We start from the raw sequence: 17,011 nt of genomic DNA, 5'->3' as shown, positions 1-17,011 counted from the left end.
CCACCAAAGCACTAATCCTTTTAAAACTATTTTATTGTTCCAAGAGTTAAAAATACAGTTGAGTAGACTGATGTTAATATTCAATTTGTCCATCAGAGTCCAAAAAAAGAACCCAGCAAAATGGATCCAGGCAAGCAAAATGGATGCAATTCTACCAAGAAAGGGAGATGGCAAATTGAGAATACATTTTGTCTTTCCAAATCCATGGGATTGGTCCCCTTCCGTAGTCTGTGGTTACTGATTCACATTGAGATCTAAAATGACCACCAGTTCTAGTTTGTGGCCTCAGATCCTTTAGAATCCACATACTCCAGAGCCTTCTGCTTGACTGCCTGAATGCTCTCGGAGGTGCCATGTTTCTTCTCATAGTCCAGGTAGCGCTTGAAGAAGAACTTGACCTTCTTCACTGACACGCTGAGGTGAATCACCCGGTCAAATAGGTCCCTAGAGGGGCACAGGAACAATTAGCATTTTTCACTCTCAATCCATTCACACTAGATTCGGTATGATCTCTTAATCTGTACCACAGTATACAAGTTGTACCCCTTGTCTTCAAGTATTGTGTTGTGCCTTGGAGTGGAAAATCTTAGCTATGAATTTGTCAGTTTCCCTTCATGGTCAGTAAAGTAAGTCTGAAATTCAGCCAGTACAGTCGGTAAGTCTGTCTATGAAGAGACTAGAAATGCCGTTCCTAGGGCAACCAATGTGTAAGGCACCTGACGTCCTTCTGTGAGCTGTGCTTCATCGTGAGATCTATGAATATAGACCACAGGTCTGTCCGCTTGGGATAGCTGCTGAGGACCTTCTCGAACATAGCCTTGGCTCGCTCAGAGTTTCCATACTGGAACTCCAGACGAGCAAATTTGGAGATCAAGTCCACGTCTGTAATGGAAGAAGGGGAGAAATATAAACAAAGAGTCTGCTCTGTGCTACCAGACTGGATGCTATACATTAAAGTGGATGCTTGACATTACAATGTCTCTTATGGACTACGAGAACTGTATCTAGATAGCAAGTTACAGTATAAAAATACCATAAGCATGAACCAAGCTCAGATAAAACACAGCAGCCTAGCCTTAGCACATAGCTAGTGTATGTGAAAACAGAATACATAAAGAATCACTCACGCTCTTTGTTGGACAGGCTCTGGAGTGCCCTCTGCAGCAGCGCGTTGGCAGCATCAGTCTGTCCCTGACGCAGCAGGAAAGACCCGTAACTTTGCCACACGGCCTTCTCCTGCTTGAAGCGCTTTACCATGTTCTTATACAAGCTCTCTGCTTCCTGCACACATGCACACGGGTGGTGTTGGAATCAGCCATCAAGCTAATATGACGCAGAGCTGAATCCTCAAAAAAACGCAACAATGAACATTGGTTTGTCAGCTCAATCAGGACCAATCTCAACTGCATGATGCAAACTGGTGACCCATCCCTCATCTGCCATTAGCAGCATCCATGATCCGCTCTCTGTTAAGCGAAGGGGAATGTTCCCAACTCACCTTGACCTTGCCGGACTTGGCATAGATGTCAGCCAGCTGCTGGTAGACAGGCATGGGCTCACAGTACTGGACGGCACGCTCGAATACCCTCTGCAGACTCTCCTCTGTGCCATACATGTTCTCCAGGTTCAGCAGGGCCACCCACACGTTCAGCTTCTCCTGCTCCTCCCTGCACGTGCACACACAAAGGCAGGTTACGGTTTGTGCTTGGTCACCTAACGCGGACACACGGCTCTGTTTGGACCAGAGTCAAGGTGTGCAAACAACAACAGTCAGGCCAGTGCCGTTATGTCAGGTGGCCATCAGAGCTGTTCACACAGTTTCTCTGAATACCTAAAATACTGGCCCATGTATCATCTCTCACACACCCACCCACATCCACCTACCTGAAGGAGATGGTGCGGAGTGCTCTCTCGGCGACAGCGCGGGCCTGTTCCACCTGTGTCGCCTGAAGGTGAAAGGCCATGTACTGCAACCAGAGCAGGGAGCTGTCCGGCGACGAGAGCAGCAGCCTTTCGAACTGTGACGAGTTCTCCGGCCGTGCGCTCGGGTCCTGCAGCTCAGACTCCAGTCTGCTCAGCTTCCGCTCTGCCTCCTGACGCTCTTGCTCCAGTTCCCGTCGAGACTTCTTGGCCGGCTGGGGGTGGGGTGTAGAGTGAGTGATTTAGGAGTGGAGAGAGGGATGAGGAGAGAGAGAAATTAAAAGACAGAATTGCGTGTGTGAGACAGTGAGAGAAAAAGTTTTTAAAAAGGTCATTTTAAACTGGTGTTTATGACTACGCAGTTTGGGTGAAGAGACAAATGCGACGTTGTGTGTGCACTTATGTGCAACAAAGATTTACAAGGGACTCATGAGTCACAAATCACTTCACTGGGAAAATATCCTGACATATGGCAGAATTCTGGGGTGTGTCACCTTGCTCTGGTCACCCTCCTCCTCGCTGCTGGATTCGTATGTGATGTCTGCAGCACTGGCAGGTTGGAGAGAGTTCAGCGCTGCATCCCAGCAGAAAGCAGACGGTACCTGCAGCCTGCCACGCTCCTGTGCAGCTGCAGATTTACTCCTGCCCTAAAATGCACACACACACACACACACACACACACACACACACACACACACACACACACACACACACACACACACGTGAAAAACACACAAGCTCTGTATAATACAATTATTGCAAAATGGCACGATTCCTATATAGAACCCTGACTCTGAATTCAATGCTTCTCGTGGCCGTTACACAAACTGCGATGCAACTGAATTTGGATTATGAAGTAATGAGCTGAGCTTGAGTTGCGGTGGGGTTCACTGATGCTCAAGCAATTTTGGAGAACTCACCCTTTTCCTGGCTTTGTCGGTCTCCTCCTCTCTGAAATACACGTCGACTCCGCTGTCCAGGTCCTCGGCTTGAGGAGTCTTTGCCTCCTCCTTCTCTTCTCTGTCCTTCTGGTCTTTCTTTTGCTTCTTCTTCTTCTTCTTCTTCCCGACTTCATCCTTCAAAAGGTTAGGGGGAAGCCTCAACTTCATCCTCAGCAAAATCCTCACGCACCAGTCCTCAACCGCGCACACACACACACACACACACACACACACACACACACACACGCACACGCTCGCACACCCGCACCTGCTTGCTTTCGGAGACACTGCGCTTCCTCTTGGGGTTCTTTCTGTCATACTTCTCTTTATCTTTTCCCTTCAGACGCAGCGGGAGCCCGAGGGATTCTGGGAGAACGTCGGCTTTCCCGGTGTCGTCTGGGAGTAGGGAGAGGTCCAGACGGTTGCTCTCTGCGTCAACACTGATTATAATACAGACATCAGGCCAAACCCATGGGACAAGGGAACCCCCATTCAACTGAAACTATGGCCACACATTACACTGAAACATGCTGAATCATATTTTCCCCCTTTCTCTTTGTGTTACATTTAATCACACTATGAAGAAAAATTAAAATTCTGGTGACCAATGCTCTCTTATGGCTTTTTATGGAAACCAAAAAATTCTGAGAAAACTGCCGCTCATATAAGACTACAATACCCAAACCTAACAGGCTCTGCTGCTTGTGCAAAGGCTTACTGTATAACTTTGGCCGTCACCAGGGTATTCGGGGGAAGGTGCTCAGTGAATATCTCGTGGTTGGTCACGAAGTAGTTAGTGGCGTTCTGGATCAGGACTCTTCCTATGACTGATCTTGATAACCTGGACCATTTGAACAGGACAAGGAAGGGTGGGTGGGTGTGCATGTGCTTGGGGTGGGGGGTGGGGTAATTTGTTCATACATTTCAACATCAATTGTTTGCTATGTGATTGAAAGGAAGAAAAAAAAAACTGTAAAAATAAATAAACAAATAAATATTGTACACACACACACACACACACACACACACACACACAGAGACCCCCCCCCCACACTCCAAAATCCTTAAAAAAAAAAGGGTACTAAAACACTTGAATACCTCACAAATATTCCCATTTCTCCGATGTTCTTGACATAACCTCGGACAACCTGTCCCTCTGAGAGCTCAGACATGGAACCAATGTCTACGTCTACAGCTGGCAAGGCCTTCTCACTATGGATCCTACGGAATATCATTAAAGAGAAGAAACAATCTGATGGCTCCTACTGGTAATAGCCAGCGTCAACTTCATTAAATTATCCTATATAGTCATTTAGCAGGTTATAAGTACAGTTACAGACTGTAGCAGTTAGCATGCACAATGTTAGCACTCCCATATGGTCCAATCATCAGCAGAACCCTGCTAAAACCGATGACCTCTGCTAAGCAGATACTGTTTAGTCACTGCAACATTCCCAAAACGAAGGTGGTGTCGTGGTAGTGGGTCGTCTGCTGGAATGAGTGTAGTAGAACGTAGTATTAGCATCACGGATTCAAACTACCAATTTGTACCTGGATGGGCGCAGAGACAGTGTCAGAGTCTTGTTTGTTTTGACGACGCAGCACCTGAAGGTAAAGACATGGACACACGTGCAGGAAAAAAACAAAAACAAAAACTGATCCTCAAAAACATCAAGACTGACTTCACAATAAAACACCCTGTATGACTACAGTTATTGTTAGATAAAATCTGGCAATAAAAAAAACCCCTCTAAATTATTCATCAAAGTAAACAAGTACGCACTGCCCTACCTGAACAGCTGGCCTTCTTTGTACTGTTCCAGTGGGTTGTCCGTGTACGTGTCTGACAGGTCTGTCAGAGAAGCCAAGCCTGACTTCCCAAAAGGCAGTTTCAGCACCAGGCCTTTCTGGGGGTTGATTTCCTGAACCATTCCCATGGTAACGGTTCCCTGCTTGAGCTTGTGTGTCCCTGCGGCGACAGAGTGCACATGAAATGCTGATGTGACCCGAGGGAGGTATTTATTGGCGTCACAATCACGGCAGGGCACGATGTGCGTGTGTTTGTGTGTGTGTGTGTGTGTGTGTAAGAAACATGATTCAAGAGTGGTGAACGGGGGGGGGGGGGGGTGTATTGTACTGCCTGGCATGGTAGAAAACCACTTATCCAGAATCAATTTTAAACTCTACCCACTAGTTTCAGCTGTTATTGCTGCTTCAGCTGCAGATGGTTCTAAAACAGCATCACAATTCTGACCCTGAACTGCATCATGAATATGGACTGTAGCTTTAAAAGTATTCAATGCTCCTATAGCGGTGGTGTTTCTTCCCCCCCCCCCTTAAGTGAGACGGGTTAAAACTTGCTTGCCTATGAGGGAAAGGTTGAGCTGTTGAGCGTTCTTGCTGCTGACCCCAACGACCTTCGCAGTCACACACTGACCACACTTGAAGAGCTTGTGCGGGTGATTGGCCTCCTAGAGCCGACAGCAGGAAAAGAAAAGAAAAAAAATAATAAAAAAAAATAAAAAAAAAAGGACAGTGTGACAAATTTGGCTTTTACCTGAAAACGAACGAGGACATTTATGAGCAAGCATGTTTGATGATTCTCAACAGCATTTCATTCGATCTCGGCAGAATGATGCTTTTGGTAAAACCGCATCATGTCCAGGCAGCTGATGTTGGTGAAGTAATTAAGTAAATGAGTTTTAGACTGATCCACCACAGCTGGTGAGGTCATGGAAGTGAGGTCACTACGGTTTGTCCCCTCCTCCCACGCTGACGCAGACCGTGCCTTTAACTCTGCGCCAAGGTGGTTACAAGTTGAATTCCGGTTGGGGGCAAAAGCATAAGGATCACAGTGTACTCACTCGAAGTTTGGTGGTCATGGCCAGGAGCTCCACTGTTCCGTATATGTTTAGAGACACAGCGAGCTCCAGATATTTCTTCTCTGGAATGTACTGCAAGAGTGTGACAACAAACAAGCATCGCAAACAAGCATCGCAAAAAGCATCAAAAATAGGCCTTTTTCACATGCGCGCACACACACACACACACACACACACACACACACACACACACACACACACATACACACACACACACGTGCACGCTCACAGACAGTGCTTACTTTGGATATAAAGCATTTGATCTCCTCTCCAGGTGTGTATTTGCGTTCATTCTCCTGAGACTGGACATTCACGTCCTCCATCAGCTTACTGGAAGAGAGAAGAAGAACCTACCAATTTATCCTTCACAGGAAAACTATTGAGCTCAACAGTCATTAGTAGTGTGAAGCTCGATACCTGGGCAGAAGAGTGAGCTCAGGCAGCGTGAAACATTTTTGGTGAGAGAAGGGTAGGTAACTGTGGAGCAAAAACCAAAAGATCAGCAATTAATAATATCTCACGTTAATATCTTCCAATGGCAGAACCTTAATTTCTCAGCTGTAGTGTGAACTAGATAGGCTCTTTGAACTTGAGCCTATTTGTTAAAACAATCTTAAAACAACCTTAAACCTTACTGCTAAACACCATCCTCTCTCAGAAAAGAATAATTCATAGACACACTTACTTGTAGCCACGGACCTCATGACTTCCGATGAACCGTGCCTTCACTTTGGAGCCTATCTTCAGGGACGACGTCGGGAAGCTGCCCACTCTCGGCGACTCGTGGATTTGGGACACGTGCACGCTCCCCAAATCTCCGTCTGGCAGGGTGACCAGCACGTGCAGGGGCTTGATTGCTTTGACCTCGGCCGCGACGAGTCCGACGTCATAGCAGTGCTTTTGGCCTTTGCTCTCAGAGGTTCCTCTTTCGTGCCGGGTCCCTCTGAGTTGCCAGGTTACGAGGCACTGCCCCCCCAGGTCCTCACAGCTTGGCTCTGTGACCGTCACGGTCAGATTCCGGTCCACCGACAGCTTCTCCGACTCGAAGCGGAAGGTTTCGTTTAGGTGAGTAGTCGTGGAGACCACGGTCAGGTGACCGGTGTTGCCCACTGAGATGACAGCAAAGTCTTCATCTGCGTATTCAACTGTCGCGGTGTGCCTGGAGCATTTGTCCAACTACACACAGCAAAAATCAAATAAACCTTCATATAAAATAAGGATCCGATATTTACATCATATGAATCTTTGAATGCTACAGCTACAAAATGTCAACCTGGAGCCAAGCAATCACCTGAGAGTGTTTACTGATTTACACGTTAATGAATCTAGAGACTAATGGCTATGCTTTTCTCATCACACACCTTTTTCTTCTTCCCTGTTAGCTTCGGTAGGAGGGACACATGGACCTGAGAGGTCACAGGGTCAACATGGAGCACCGCAGCACTGACCTGGTGGCCTGGGGTGGTGTTCACATCTATAGCAGTTGAATGCACACATCAGAAGTGTTATTAAAAAGTTATAGGCTGGAGACAAAAGAGGGGTCAACAAATGTATGCAAACTGGCAGAATTCTTAAAAATTCCAATGGGAAAAGGTCCGTTTGAGGGGCACTGATGTGAATGAACCATGACCTGTTGTGTGGTACTTGGAGGCCAACACAGTGACGCTGCAGAGCTGGTCTGAGATCAGACTGACAGAGCCATCCTCCTTGGTCTCTCCGACTGTCATCTTTAGTTTGTCCCCTAAAGATATAGACGATAGCTGTTGCAGCAAGTCAGTATCACCTGTATAGAGAACGAGAGAGGAAAAAAAAAAAAAAAGATGACCACACATGTCTACAAGTTGACAGCAATGGAACGCAACTCCGCTTAGTGAGTTAACAACGCTTTAACAAAATACTTCGCCACAAAACGTTAAACGCCAAAAGCTGCTTGGGGCTAGTTCACACTAAACAAGTTTCCAGCATGCTAACTTGAATTCAGGACTTCAGTGGCTCAAACAACCAAGGTGACTGCAATTCCCAGCTCTGCCACCAGTGAGTGGAGGAGGGCAGGCCAGCTGAGGCCTACGAAAGGACGACAGCTCCACGTTTCACCCAACAAACTGCATTAGCTCTTACACAAGCTTAGCGGCTGTTCTGTGGCATGCAATGACCAATACTGGACATGAAATGGAGGAAACGTAAGGCAACATGGCAGTCCAGCACCATCCACTGCACAACCTCTTTCACGCAAGGGTCAACAGTAAGACAGCCAAAATGCTTGAAAATTAACAGTGAGACATCTGTAAGGCTGACGCATACAATTTGAGTTGTCTTCTGCGTTTTCCTCCGTTTCCTTTGTTTGCGAGCTAGTCTCCAAACAAAAGTTCACTTTGTACTTTGCAATTGGTAGTGAGTGGTAAATTTCCCTGATGCATCACTTGATCCTTGCTAACTAATGTTAAGGAATGAATCATTACTCGAAGGTCACTAGCTAAGTAATGGCATACTGGTAGAGATGGCTACAAAGGTATTCCGACAAACACATAGCTACGCATTACCCTCTGCTTGCTAGATAAATGTTAGCAACATTGAACTGTGACTATTTTTAGATAGCTAGCTACATTCAAAACATTCCTTCATGTAAGTAAAAACACATTCACATTACAGTAACATCCTGGCAGCCCTTCATTTAATTTACTTTATTACTATAATATTTCACTTTTATATTTCATATTGTTTCACTTTGTTGAATGTCACATCACCACTCTCCTACCTCTGGAAGTCATCATGTCGAGGATGGCCCTTCTCTCACGCTGACCCTGGATCAGCCTGGCTTGGGCATCTCCCTCTGCTGAGCTCACGTCCGACACCTTCAGGCTGACCAGGAACCTGTGCTTCTCCTCATCCAGGTTGGTCACCTTGGCCAGGACAGTCTGGCCCACCTGGAACACCCCCGCTGTGTCCGTGATGAATTTATCACTCATGGCCTACAAGGGGAGCCGGATTAGCACAAATCATGCATCAGAGAATGTCTTACGAAAGCCAACAAACTGTCAAGCCCTCAGTTACATGACCAACGTCTAGCTTACTAGCTTATAAATTAAAGTCAACATGAATCATGAACTAGAATGTAGTTTACCTTCTTAACATGTATTTCTAAGTGAAACAGGGAAAATGATCAGCAGTACATGATATCACATGGCATCTAATTAGATTGTGACAAGACGATGTTCCAAAAATAAAATGCAATCAGATCTGGATGCTAGCCTGCTCAGTCAAGGAGGATAATGAAGCTTTGTTTACAGAGTGAAGGCGAGTTGCATTCTTGAAACAGCCTCAAGTAAAATGCCTCAAACATAACCTGGCATTCTCCAATACTCCACCTTCTTCAAAATGCAAAGAATTGAGCCTGTAACCATGATATCGTGGTAGAGGGAACAAGAGTATTGGTAGAGAACAACCAATTACAAAACCTCGTGGCCATGCTAGGTGGTATTAGAACAAACTAGCTGGGAAAACAAGCCATGAAATTATCAGTCAGTATTACACCTTGCCTGTTTGCTATCAACAATTATGTAGCAAAATATCAGAAGCACTTTAGCAGTAAGCAAAAGTCACTGCACTTTGACTAAATATTTTGGAGAAACCAAAACCATGTCTGTTAAATAATTTGTCATTCTGAATTGTGCTCAATTTGAGGAGCACAAGTGCATGAGAAAGTAAAAATAGTATATTCTGATTTCAGGTCGTCTCTAAATAAAAATGAACACCTAGCCAATGAGCTCATAAACGGAATATACATTAATACACAAAAATAAATTCTGACCCCTGCTGGTGGCTTTTACAAATGAGCATAGCAGATGAGCAAAGAAAAACAAATCTTATGTGTACTCACTGCTTTGGGGGCTAGGCCACAGAGGCCATGGGGGAAGTCGACAAAGACTCCGAAGTGCATGATGCTCTTCACCCAGCCCAGCATGATCACGCCCACTCTCAGCTCTGAGAAGGCCGTAACCATGGCACCCGGCTCCAGCGCTGCCATCAACAGCGGCTTCTTGCTCAGAGTCTGCAGAGGGTGTGGTTAAGGAACGGGACTTCACAAAGAGAGCTCCTCGTTCCTCCCTCCCTTCAACAGGGGCAATTGGAGAGGAGGGCATCAGACGAAGGGAAACGTGACAGCTCAATAGATTGATGGACGCTCGGATGCTTGGAGACCGTGAGATTCCAACTGACAGAAGATGAAACATGTACTCCGGTCCACTCAGCACAAAGCTTATGCCCTGAAAAACTTGTGGCCAAAATGTGGCCAGATGACATGGAACCAAAACATATAAAGACGACTCCAGAAGTGAAACAAGACAACAAATAAATCTGAGCTGGCGTGAGTGTCAGCTAACCTTGATAAACCGAACAATTATTAAAACACGGTACTTGAGCGACTATAATTGAACCGTGTGTGGGAAAGGGCTCATTGCCAGGCTCATGTTGAAACAGCACGCTCTTCCCCCTAAAGTCAGAGAGAGGATTCCTCTAAACCAGGTGCAGAAGCATGTTCTGGCTCAGCGTAATCAACACTTAAGCACCAAGTGCCAGCCATGTCCTTCAAGCCCAGTGAAATTACAAGCCTGTGCTCTGTGCTACGTGTCTGCCAATTAGCCTTCATTAAATGTTGACTCCTTTATTTAGCAAGTAGAGAATCGATCGGCGAATATAGTAGACCTGAACATGGCTTGCCAAATAAAAAAACAAAAAAGTAAAAAATTTAAAGCAACATGGGGAAAAAAAAGAAATCTGGTATATTTTCCAGGTAAACCATCCCTGATGTGGGTTTCATAGCATGTCAGTAAGGTGCAAACCCTCACAAAGCTAATACAGACATAACACTGAATCGCTGAGAAAAAAAAAAAAAAGTGTCAAACATTATTGCGGACAAACTGAAACCAAATGGGAGTTAATAGGAAAGGATACGATGCTTTGCTTGTTCTTACGCAGGCACACAGCATCAGAGATGGTGTCACCCTCCTGTAGCGCTGCCCACAGTAAAGGGCAATTGGTCACATGGTCAGAGAGATGCTCTGTGGGAATGAGAGCAGGGACCTCCTCTGGAAGAATAGACACCTCAAGGCCAGTCCGGTCTTTCCTGAGCACCACCGCTTCTACTTTCTGACAAAATCAAATAAGAAGGGGAAAAAGAACTTAAGAGAAAGATTACTTTTATTAAAATCTATGTGAAGTAAAACAAAAGACTGTAAGGATTTACATTCATTTGTGGTTGGATAAATGAATAGCTCAGTCTGAATATAAAGGGAATATAAAGAGGAATGTAGCCCACTGCATTTTTGCTCCAAAAGTAAGCTCAAGGGTCAATGTGGTCAAAGCCCAGTAATGCCCACATATATAAAGACCACATATGTGAACCCTTCCCTGCCTTAAGCAAACCAAAAAGGTCCTCAGATACTTCACCTTTCCGACTTCAAAGGCGAACTTTGCTGTGTTGACCTGCTGTACGTCTCCCTGCGTCACCGCTTTGAAGGAAAGAAGCAGTTTCTCACCTTCAGCGTCACACCTCAGCACTTTGGCTTTTACCACCTGCTCGATGAGGCAAAAAAAGGCATCAAACTTCATCTCCATCGATCATCACCATCGTGTAACGGTGAAATGGCAGACACTGAGAATGGGGCCTTTGGTGCATCCTAGCACATATCAATACCGAAGTGCTATTCTTTAAAATGCTAAAGAGATCAATCATCGAGCCAAAACACAAACACTTAAGCACAGACAGTTTTTCTAAGCGTTCCTTCCCTGCTTGAGGGAGAGAGCAGCATGTGAACGTTAAGGGAAGAGGGACGTTTTTTTGCCCTGAGCCTGGAAAACAAGCGACAGCGCATGGCTGTGCACTGACCTGCCCGATGTAGAACAGACCCTGCGCGTTGATGGTGGGCTCCGTGGTCAGCTCTTCCATAGGCACCAGGCCCTTGATGCCGCCATAAAAGCGCACAATGCAGCCGAAGTCCTTGATGCATACGATGAAACCAAGGAAGACAAGGCCAGGCCGGGCGTCCGCATACGTGGTGAGGACCGGCAGCTGCGACTCAACCAGGGCTTTCTTCCTGGTCAGGACCAGCTTCTTGTTTAGTAGATCCACCGATAAAACCTACGGTTAAGGCGGAAAGACGTAGCTACGCGTGTGGCCGGCGAATGGCAGGTGATTTCAGATTGTTCTGTTCTCGTTTTCACAGGGCAACCCTGACCACTACATCTTTGCACTCTAAACATGTTTCCTCAAACAGTATTATGGGCCGTTTGGGGGGGCGGTGTCACTGCCAAGCGCATGTCTACCAACCAGAAAATGGCCGTGCTCCACTTTTGACAAGATTTCTGAAAAATGCACACATACCATTTGTTCTGTTTGACAGAAGCAGTCTTGTCCAAGTATTACATTTTTTTCTCTCTCACTTCCTACTGCATTTGAAAATGTGTGAGCTGCTCACCCTGAACATCAACCTCATGCCCTCCTTGAATTTCTTTTCAGGGTTGCTGAGGACCACGTCGGCCAGGTGGATTCTGGGAACCAGGCCCTTGATGTGGTCCGAGATCTTCACGTGCATCCCGTACCTCTCCAGGCCCTGTACTGTGCCCTGAAGGAACACGCCTTGGGGTCAGGTTCCATGTCTGCGCACATCCCAGCCACATGCCGTGGATGGGAGTGCAGAACATTCCAGATCACTCACCTCGATGAGCTGGCCCACTCTGATGTCGGAGTAGCTGAAGAAGGTCGCATTGATGATGCTCCTTCAAGACATGAAGCAGGAGGAAAGTCACAAATTGCAGTCTGTCATGTTGCCAGTCACACCCAGTTAGCCAAGTTTTGTTTCCATGTGTTGACACACAGGGTTAACGTTGCAAAAATAGAATGGAAGAAAGCGTTACTCTATTTTCAGCCATTCTGTTTTAGGGGAAACCTTTAAAGTATTTATGCAACATTTTATTCCTGAAGTATAACATTAAATTTACACTCACCAGATAGTTCATCATTTAAAAGACCAACCTTGGCCTCACACACAGACATACTCACTTTCGCAGTGTTGCCAGGTGCATCTGCTCCAGCGGGCTGTAGTCCATGATCCTCAGAGTGTGCTCGGGCTGGGCCAACTGTCTGTTCATGTTAAACTCCTCTTTGGGCTCCTTCATTTGGTTTTTCTGTGAGAACAACAACGCAAACATTAATCCAAATCAGTTAGCAGCTGAGATGTCAATCTGGCAGCCTCACAAGAGCTGTTTGTGACCAAGCAAAAATGGACACGTGTTTCTGGTTGACACGGTGGTTTAGGTGTCAGGTCGTGGACTAAGTAAGTGGAGCCCTTCGCCAAATCTGAACCTTACTCACATGGACAAAGGCAACGGCCCCGTCGGGCAGCTCCATCAAGGCTCCCGAGTGGTGGTGCACAGAGGTCATCCTACAGCCGTGCAGCACCTCCCCTGTGCGAGTGCTCAGCCTGTTCAACACGTCGCTGCTTGGTGGTAAGAGGTGGCTGCGCAGAGACAAGCCCACCAAGCGAGAGGAGGGCTCTACGTAGAGAATGCGAGCGTTCACCTGAGAGAGGGGGAGAACCAAAACAAGTCTGCTTTAAGTTTTGTACTTACTCCTTTACCCTTAGATGCTGTTTTCCTTCCCACTAGTCGTATTAACGATGAAATTCATCCAGCTCTCAATATTTTAGACTTTTAAAATGATCCCTACATTGTGAACGCAACATTAAGGCAGCTAAACTATGGATGGTAGTCACACTTTTTTTTTTTTTGGCAGACTCTTACCTTGTTACCAACGGCATAGGTGGACAGTTTGTCTGGATCAATGTGCATGAAGTCCACCGTGCCAGTGTAAGACGAGAGGAACGTCACAATCAGTCCATGAGCAGTCACCTACGGAAGAGACACACTTGGTTAGCACACTGGCATGAGGGCCGAATCAGAGCGTGCACTCTTGACTTATGGCCAAGTGGCATTTTGGTTGCCATAATTTATTTAAAATATAATTTACATAATTTACGTTATGCCCTGATAAATATTCGAAGGCTTAATTTATACCGATGTTGCATGTGAAATTCATAAAAGCCCAGCGCTGCCTCAGACCCACCTTAACTGTGCAGTGTCTGTATTGCGGATCAGTTCTACCTGAGCTTTAGCTTTCGAACTAAAAAGGTCCTTGGCTGTCCTTACTTTCTTTATGTGAGCTTGGACCAGAAGTCCAGGGAGGAGGCTGCCCAGGGTCCAGCCGTGCTGGATCTCGGCACAGGCCTGCGCGATGGCCGAGGGGTCCAAGGAGAGACGCGCCACCCGGCCACTGCTCTGCACCTCCTCCAGCAGTGCAGTCACATACTGACCCACCTTCAGATCTGAGGGGACAAGGTTACACACACCTGTACCTTATAGGAATCTAGCGTGGTTGATGCAACACTTAGGACTCAATATGACAAAGAGACAGCCTCAGCTACAGGTCAGGATCCAAGGTTCATCAGTCAGCTCTAATGTTATGGTATAATCAGTTAGGACAGCAGTTGCCCAACTCAAGACCAAGCCTGATTTTATGTAATCTAATGTACCTTGATGTCAAACAGTCATTTGCGAATCTAAACACTTAAAACGCCTCATGAAAATGCAATTTCGAACTTCTGGTTGCATGTTAAACAGATGATAGTGTGAGACATCATTCAAGATCCAGTTCTGCCTCAGGTGTTGAGGGAGGTGTGCCACATAACAGACTAAAAAGCACAGGAGGCCTCAACACCCTCTTCTGACAGGATTTTTTCTTCTCTTCTAACCTTGTTTAAAGGACTTGGCTCCAGTCTTTGTCTCTTTGGGAAGAAAAGCTTTGGTTCCTTTGACTCCAATATCAATAAGGAAACCGTGATCCTCAACACTCTCCACACAACCGCCAAGAGTCTAAAACCACATGGAAACCCCCCCCCCCACAGAAAACCATGAATTTAGAGCACTAAAACAGTATAAATATGGGAAAATTCCCATATCAGAATTTGAATGCACATCCTTACTAGATAGATTATGGCTATGAGCGGACATACTCACCATGCCTGCTTTTAGAAAGCTGGAGCTGAGTTCCTTGTTGACCTCTTTAGGATTGACAGAGACTTTGAGACTGATGAAGCCCTCTTTGGATGGTTCCAAGGACGACACTATGCATCTGACCAGCAGGCCTGGGGCAAGGAGGTGTGAGGGGGAGACTACGTCCTGCATATACGTACATACACATACACGCACACAGTAAAGACACGTTGGCTATTCACCCAGTATACCTCAGCAGCAAGCAATTCCACTACAAACATAAAACTAAAAGTCTGCTGGGTAAGTAGCATAATACTTCCATGAGGTGTTTGTTGCTTATCCCTTCACACACACTTCTAAACAGAGAACTGTTTCTGGTTAAGGTACAGTACTGTGGTAAGTCAGTAGCAGTAAGGCACTATGGAGAACAATGTGTATTTTATGAAATCCTTTAACTACACATGCACTTTGCATTGCACAAATGTTGAGTGATTCATATAACTTAAAAAATATGCACATCTCTCAGCCTCTTGTCATATTGGGATGAGTTACCTCAAGATCATCACCAGTGTCCACTTTCTCACTGAGGATCTTGTTGTAGGCGTCGCAGATGCCAGAGATGGGCAGGTATCCTTTGAGGCCGTTAGGCAGACCCAGTACAACTTCGAAGTCCGAGATCTCCTTCACAGAGCCAAGCATGACAGTACCCACCTTCAGATTCTACAAGAGGAAAAATATCAACAGTGAGGTCTGGCAAGGTTAGACACAACTGGACTTTTTCAGAACAAAGATTGTCAAATAACGTGTGTCTCTAGAATCAAACAATTAAAGGAGTGACTCAACATGTTTTAACATGACAAATAATTAATAACGATTAGGGGAGACATTTTTGCAGGATCTGTATTTCAAAATGATGTGCATTAGTAACTTTTTTTTAAAATGATTAAGTATTGATTTATTACTAGGAACCTCAGTGATTTGGAGGTGAACTACACCTTTATGCTTGTTATAACTCCAACACTCAACCAAGAAATCTCAGTTTCACTGTGAAATTCAGTCCAAAACTAGGATTGACTGGCCCCGATTAATCCAAGAGATCTGTGTCCAAAAGGATGAAGCGCGTTGGATAAACTGGGTTGCTTCATCAGCTCCTACCTTCAAATGTAGGATATCCACACTGGTAGCAGCATTGAGCTTCAGACCGTCGGCTTCAGTTTTCCATGCTTTGCCCTTCTCCTTATCTTCCTGTTTATTATCGGCCTTTCTTTTCTTTTTTGTCCCTGGTTCTCGAGTCTGAAAGGAATAACAGAGACTAATAACTATGTGACTTCTAAGTGAAAATCAAGAACACAAGCATCAGGGTTCTTTGAGAAAGAAAGTTAAAATATGTCCACCAACAGGTGTTACCTCAAAAAGATTGTCAACCTCCACACATGGTTTGACAGCTTTAGGTTTGGAGGCTTTGCTGTCTGAGCCACCACGAGGGAAATCTTCCTCTATCGACGCCATGATTCAGTGGGAATCTACATAGATGCACATGGGACATCGCCAAGATTCAGACACAAGCTTACACTGCAGAGCATGCTAGCCAGTTAGCTAAGGTTACAATGCAAAGAGTTAGCTAGCAATGTTAGTTAGCATGCCGCTAGCTAGCAATTAGTTAGCATGCAGCAATGTCCTGGCCAGCACAGCCCTGACTGCAATAAGTTCTCAGAAAACTGACATTTGTTTTGCCGACTAATAAAGAAAACAATGCCAAAATAATTTAGATGCTCAAACCACTAGCTAGAAACATCTCTACTGAACGGTACGAGCCAGCCTGCAGCAAACAGGTTTAAAAACCACATGGCTAGCGAGGAAAACCATCACAGCTAAGAATACATACACAATGACCTAAACGTTATACTACACACTTTAAAATTTTACAATCTATACTGCTAACAAAGGAAGAAAAACATTCGCACTGGGCAATTTACCCACATTCACAAAGCTGATGACTGTTATGTAGCTCAATAATTGCAATCTGTTAACTTCCATGAACTTAACCTCACATGTTCTTCTCAAAGCATGCCATGCTAGTGACCCGGAAATAAACAATGGTAGGTGTGCTTTAAAGGTTAAAGACCGGGGAACGCAAACAACCAATAAAATGAACTGTTTTGTTTATTGACGTTAAAATAATCCAATCGAATGTTTATTTGAGAAATTGATTCCTATCTTGAC

At 45.4% G+C, this 17,011-nt stretch overlaps 1 protein-coding gene across 2 annotated transcripts; it reads right to left on the bottom strand.

Moving 5' to 3' along the window:
* Nucleotides 1-15: 15 nt before the first annotated feature.
* pdcd11 (programmed cell death 11) lies at nt 16-16,873 on the bottom strand. Of its 2 annotated transcripts, XM_027005612.3 has the most exons (36): nt 16,769-16,873; nt 16,196-16,311; nt 15,944-16,081; nt 15,341-15,508; nt 14,813-14,974; nt 14,548-14,668; nt 13,946-14,121; nt 13,541-13,648; nt 13,113-13,319; nt 12,801-12,925; nt 12,457-12,517; nt 12,217-12,363; nt 11,628-11,879; nt 11,189-11,314; nt 10,694-10,888; nt 9,621-9,791; nt 8,499-8,712; nt 7,374-7,526; nt 7,105-7,217; nt 6,429-6,919; nt 6,161-6,220; nt 5,986-6,073; nt 5,726-5,815; nt 5,227-5,332; nt 4,653-4,830; nt 4,413-4,466; nt 3,960-4,082; nt 3,580-3,702; nt 3,130-3,301; nt 2,841-2,996; nt 2,415-2,567; nt 1,885-2,135; nt 1,499-1,667; nt 1,128-1,281; nt 717-882; nt 16-444 (listed from the first exon to the last, which is right to left on the bottom strand). In XM_027005612.3, the coding sequence occupies exons 2-36, from the start codon at nt 16,295-16,297 to the stop codon at nt 273-275; spliced, it is 5,445 nt and encodes a 1,814-aa protein (XP_026861413.2). In that variant the 5' UTR covers nt 16,298-16,311; nt 16,769-16,873; the 3' UTR covers nt 16-272. The 2 variants fall into 2 exon arrangements, with proteins under 2 accessions (XP_026861413.2, XP_081557302.1); XM_081701176.1 differs by lacking the exon at nt 3,580-3,702.
* Between the last annotated feature and the right edge of the window lie 138 nt (nt 16,874-17,011).

This window comes from Electrophorus electricus, chromosome 18 (genome assembly GCF_041902795.1).
Source record: "Electrophorus electricus isolate QZ-2024a chromosome 18, ASM4190279v1, whole genome shotgun sequence".
Classification (NCBI taxonomy): domain Eukaryota; kingdom Metazoa; phylum Chordata; class Actinopteri; order Gymnotiformes; family Gymnotidae; genus Electrophorus; species Electrophorus electricus.
This window is presented reverse-complemented; position numbering and strand designations above follow the sequence as displayed.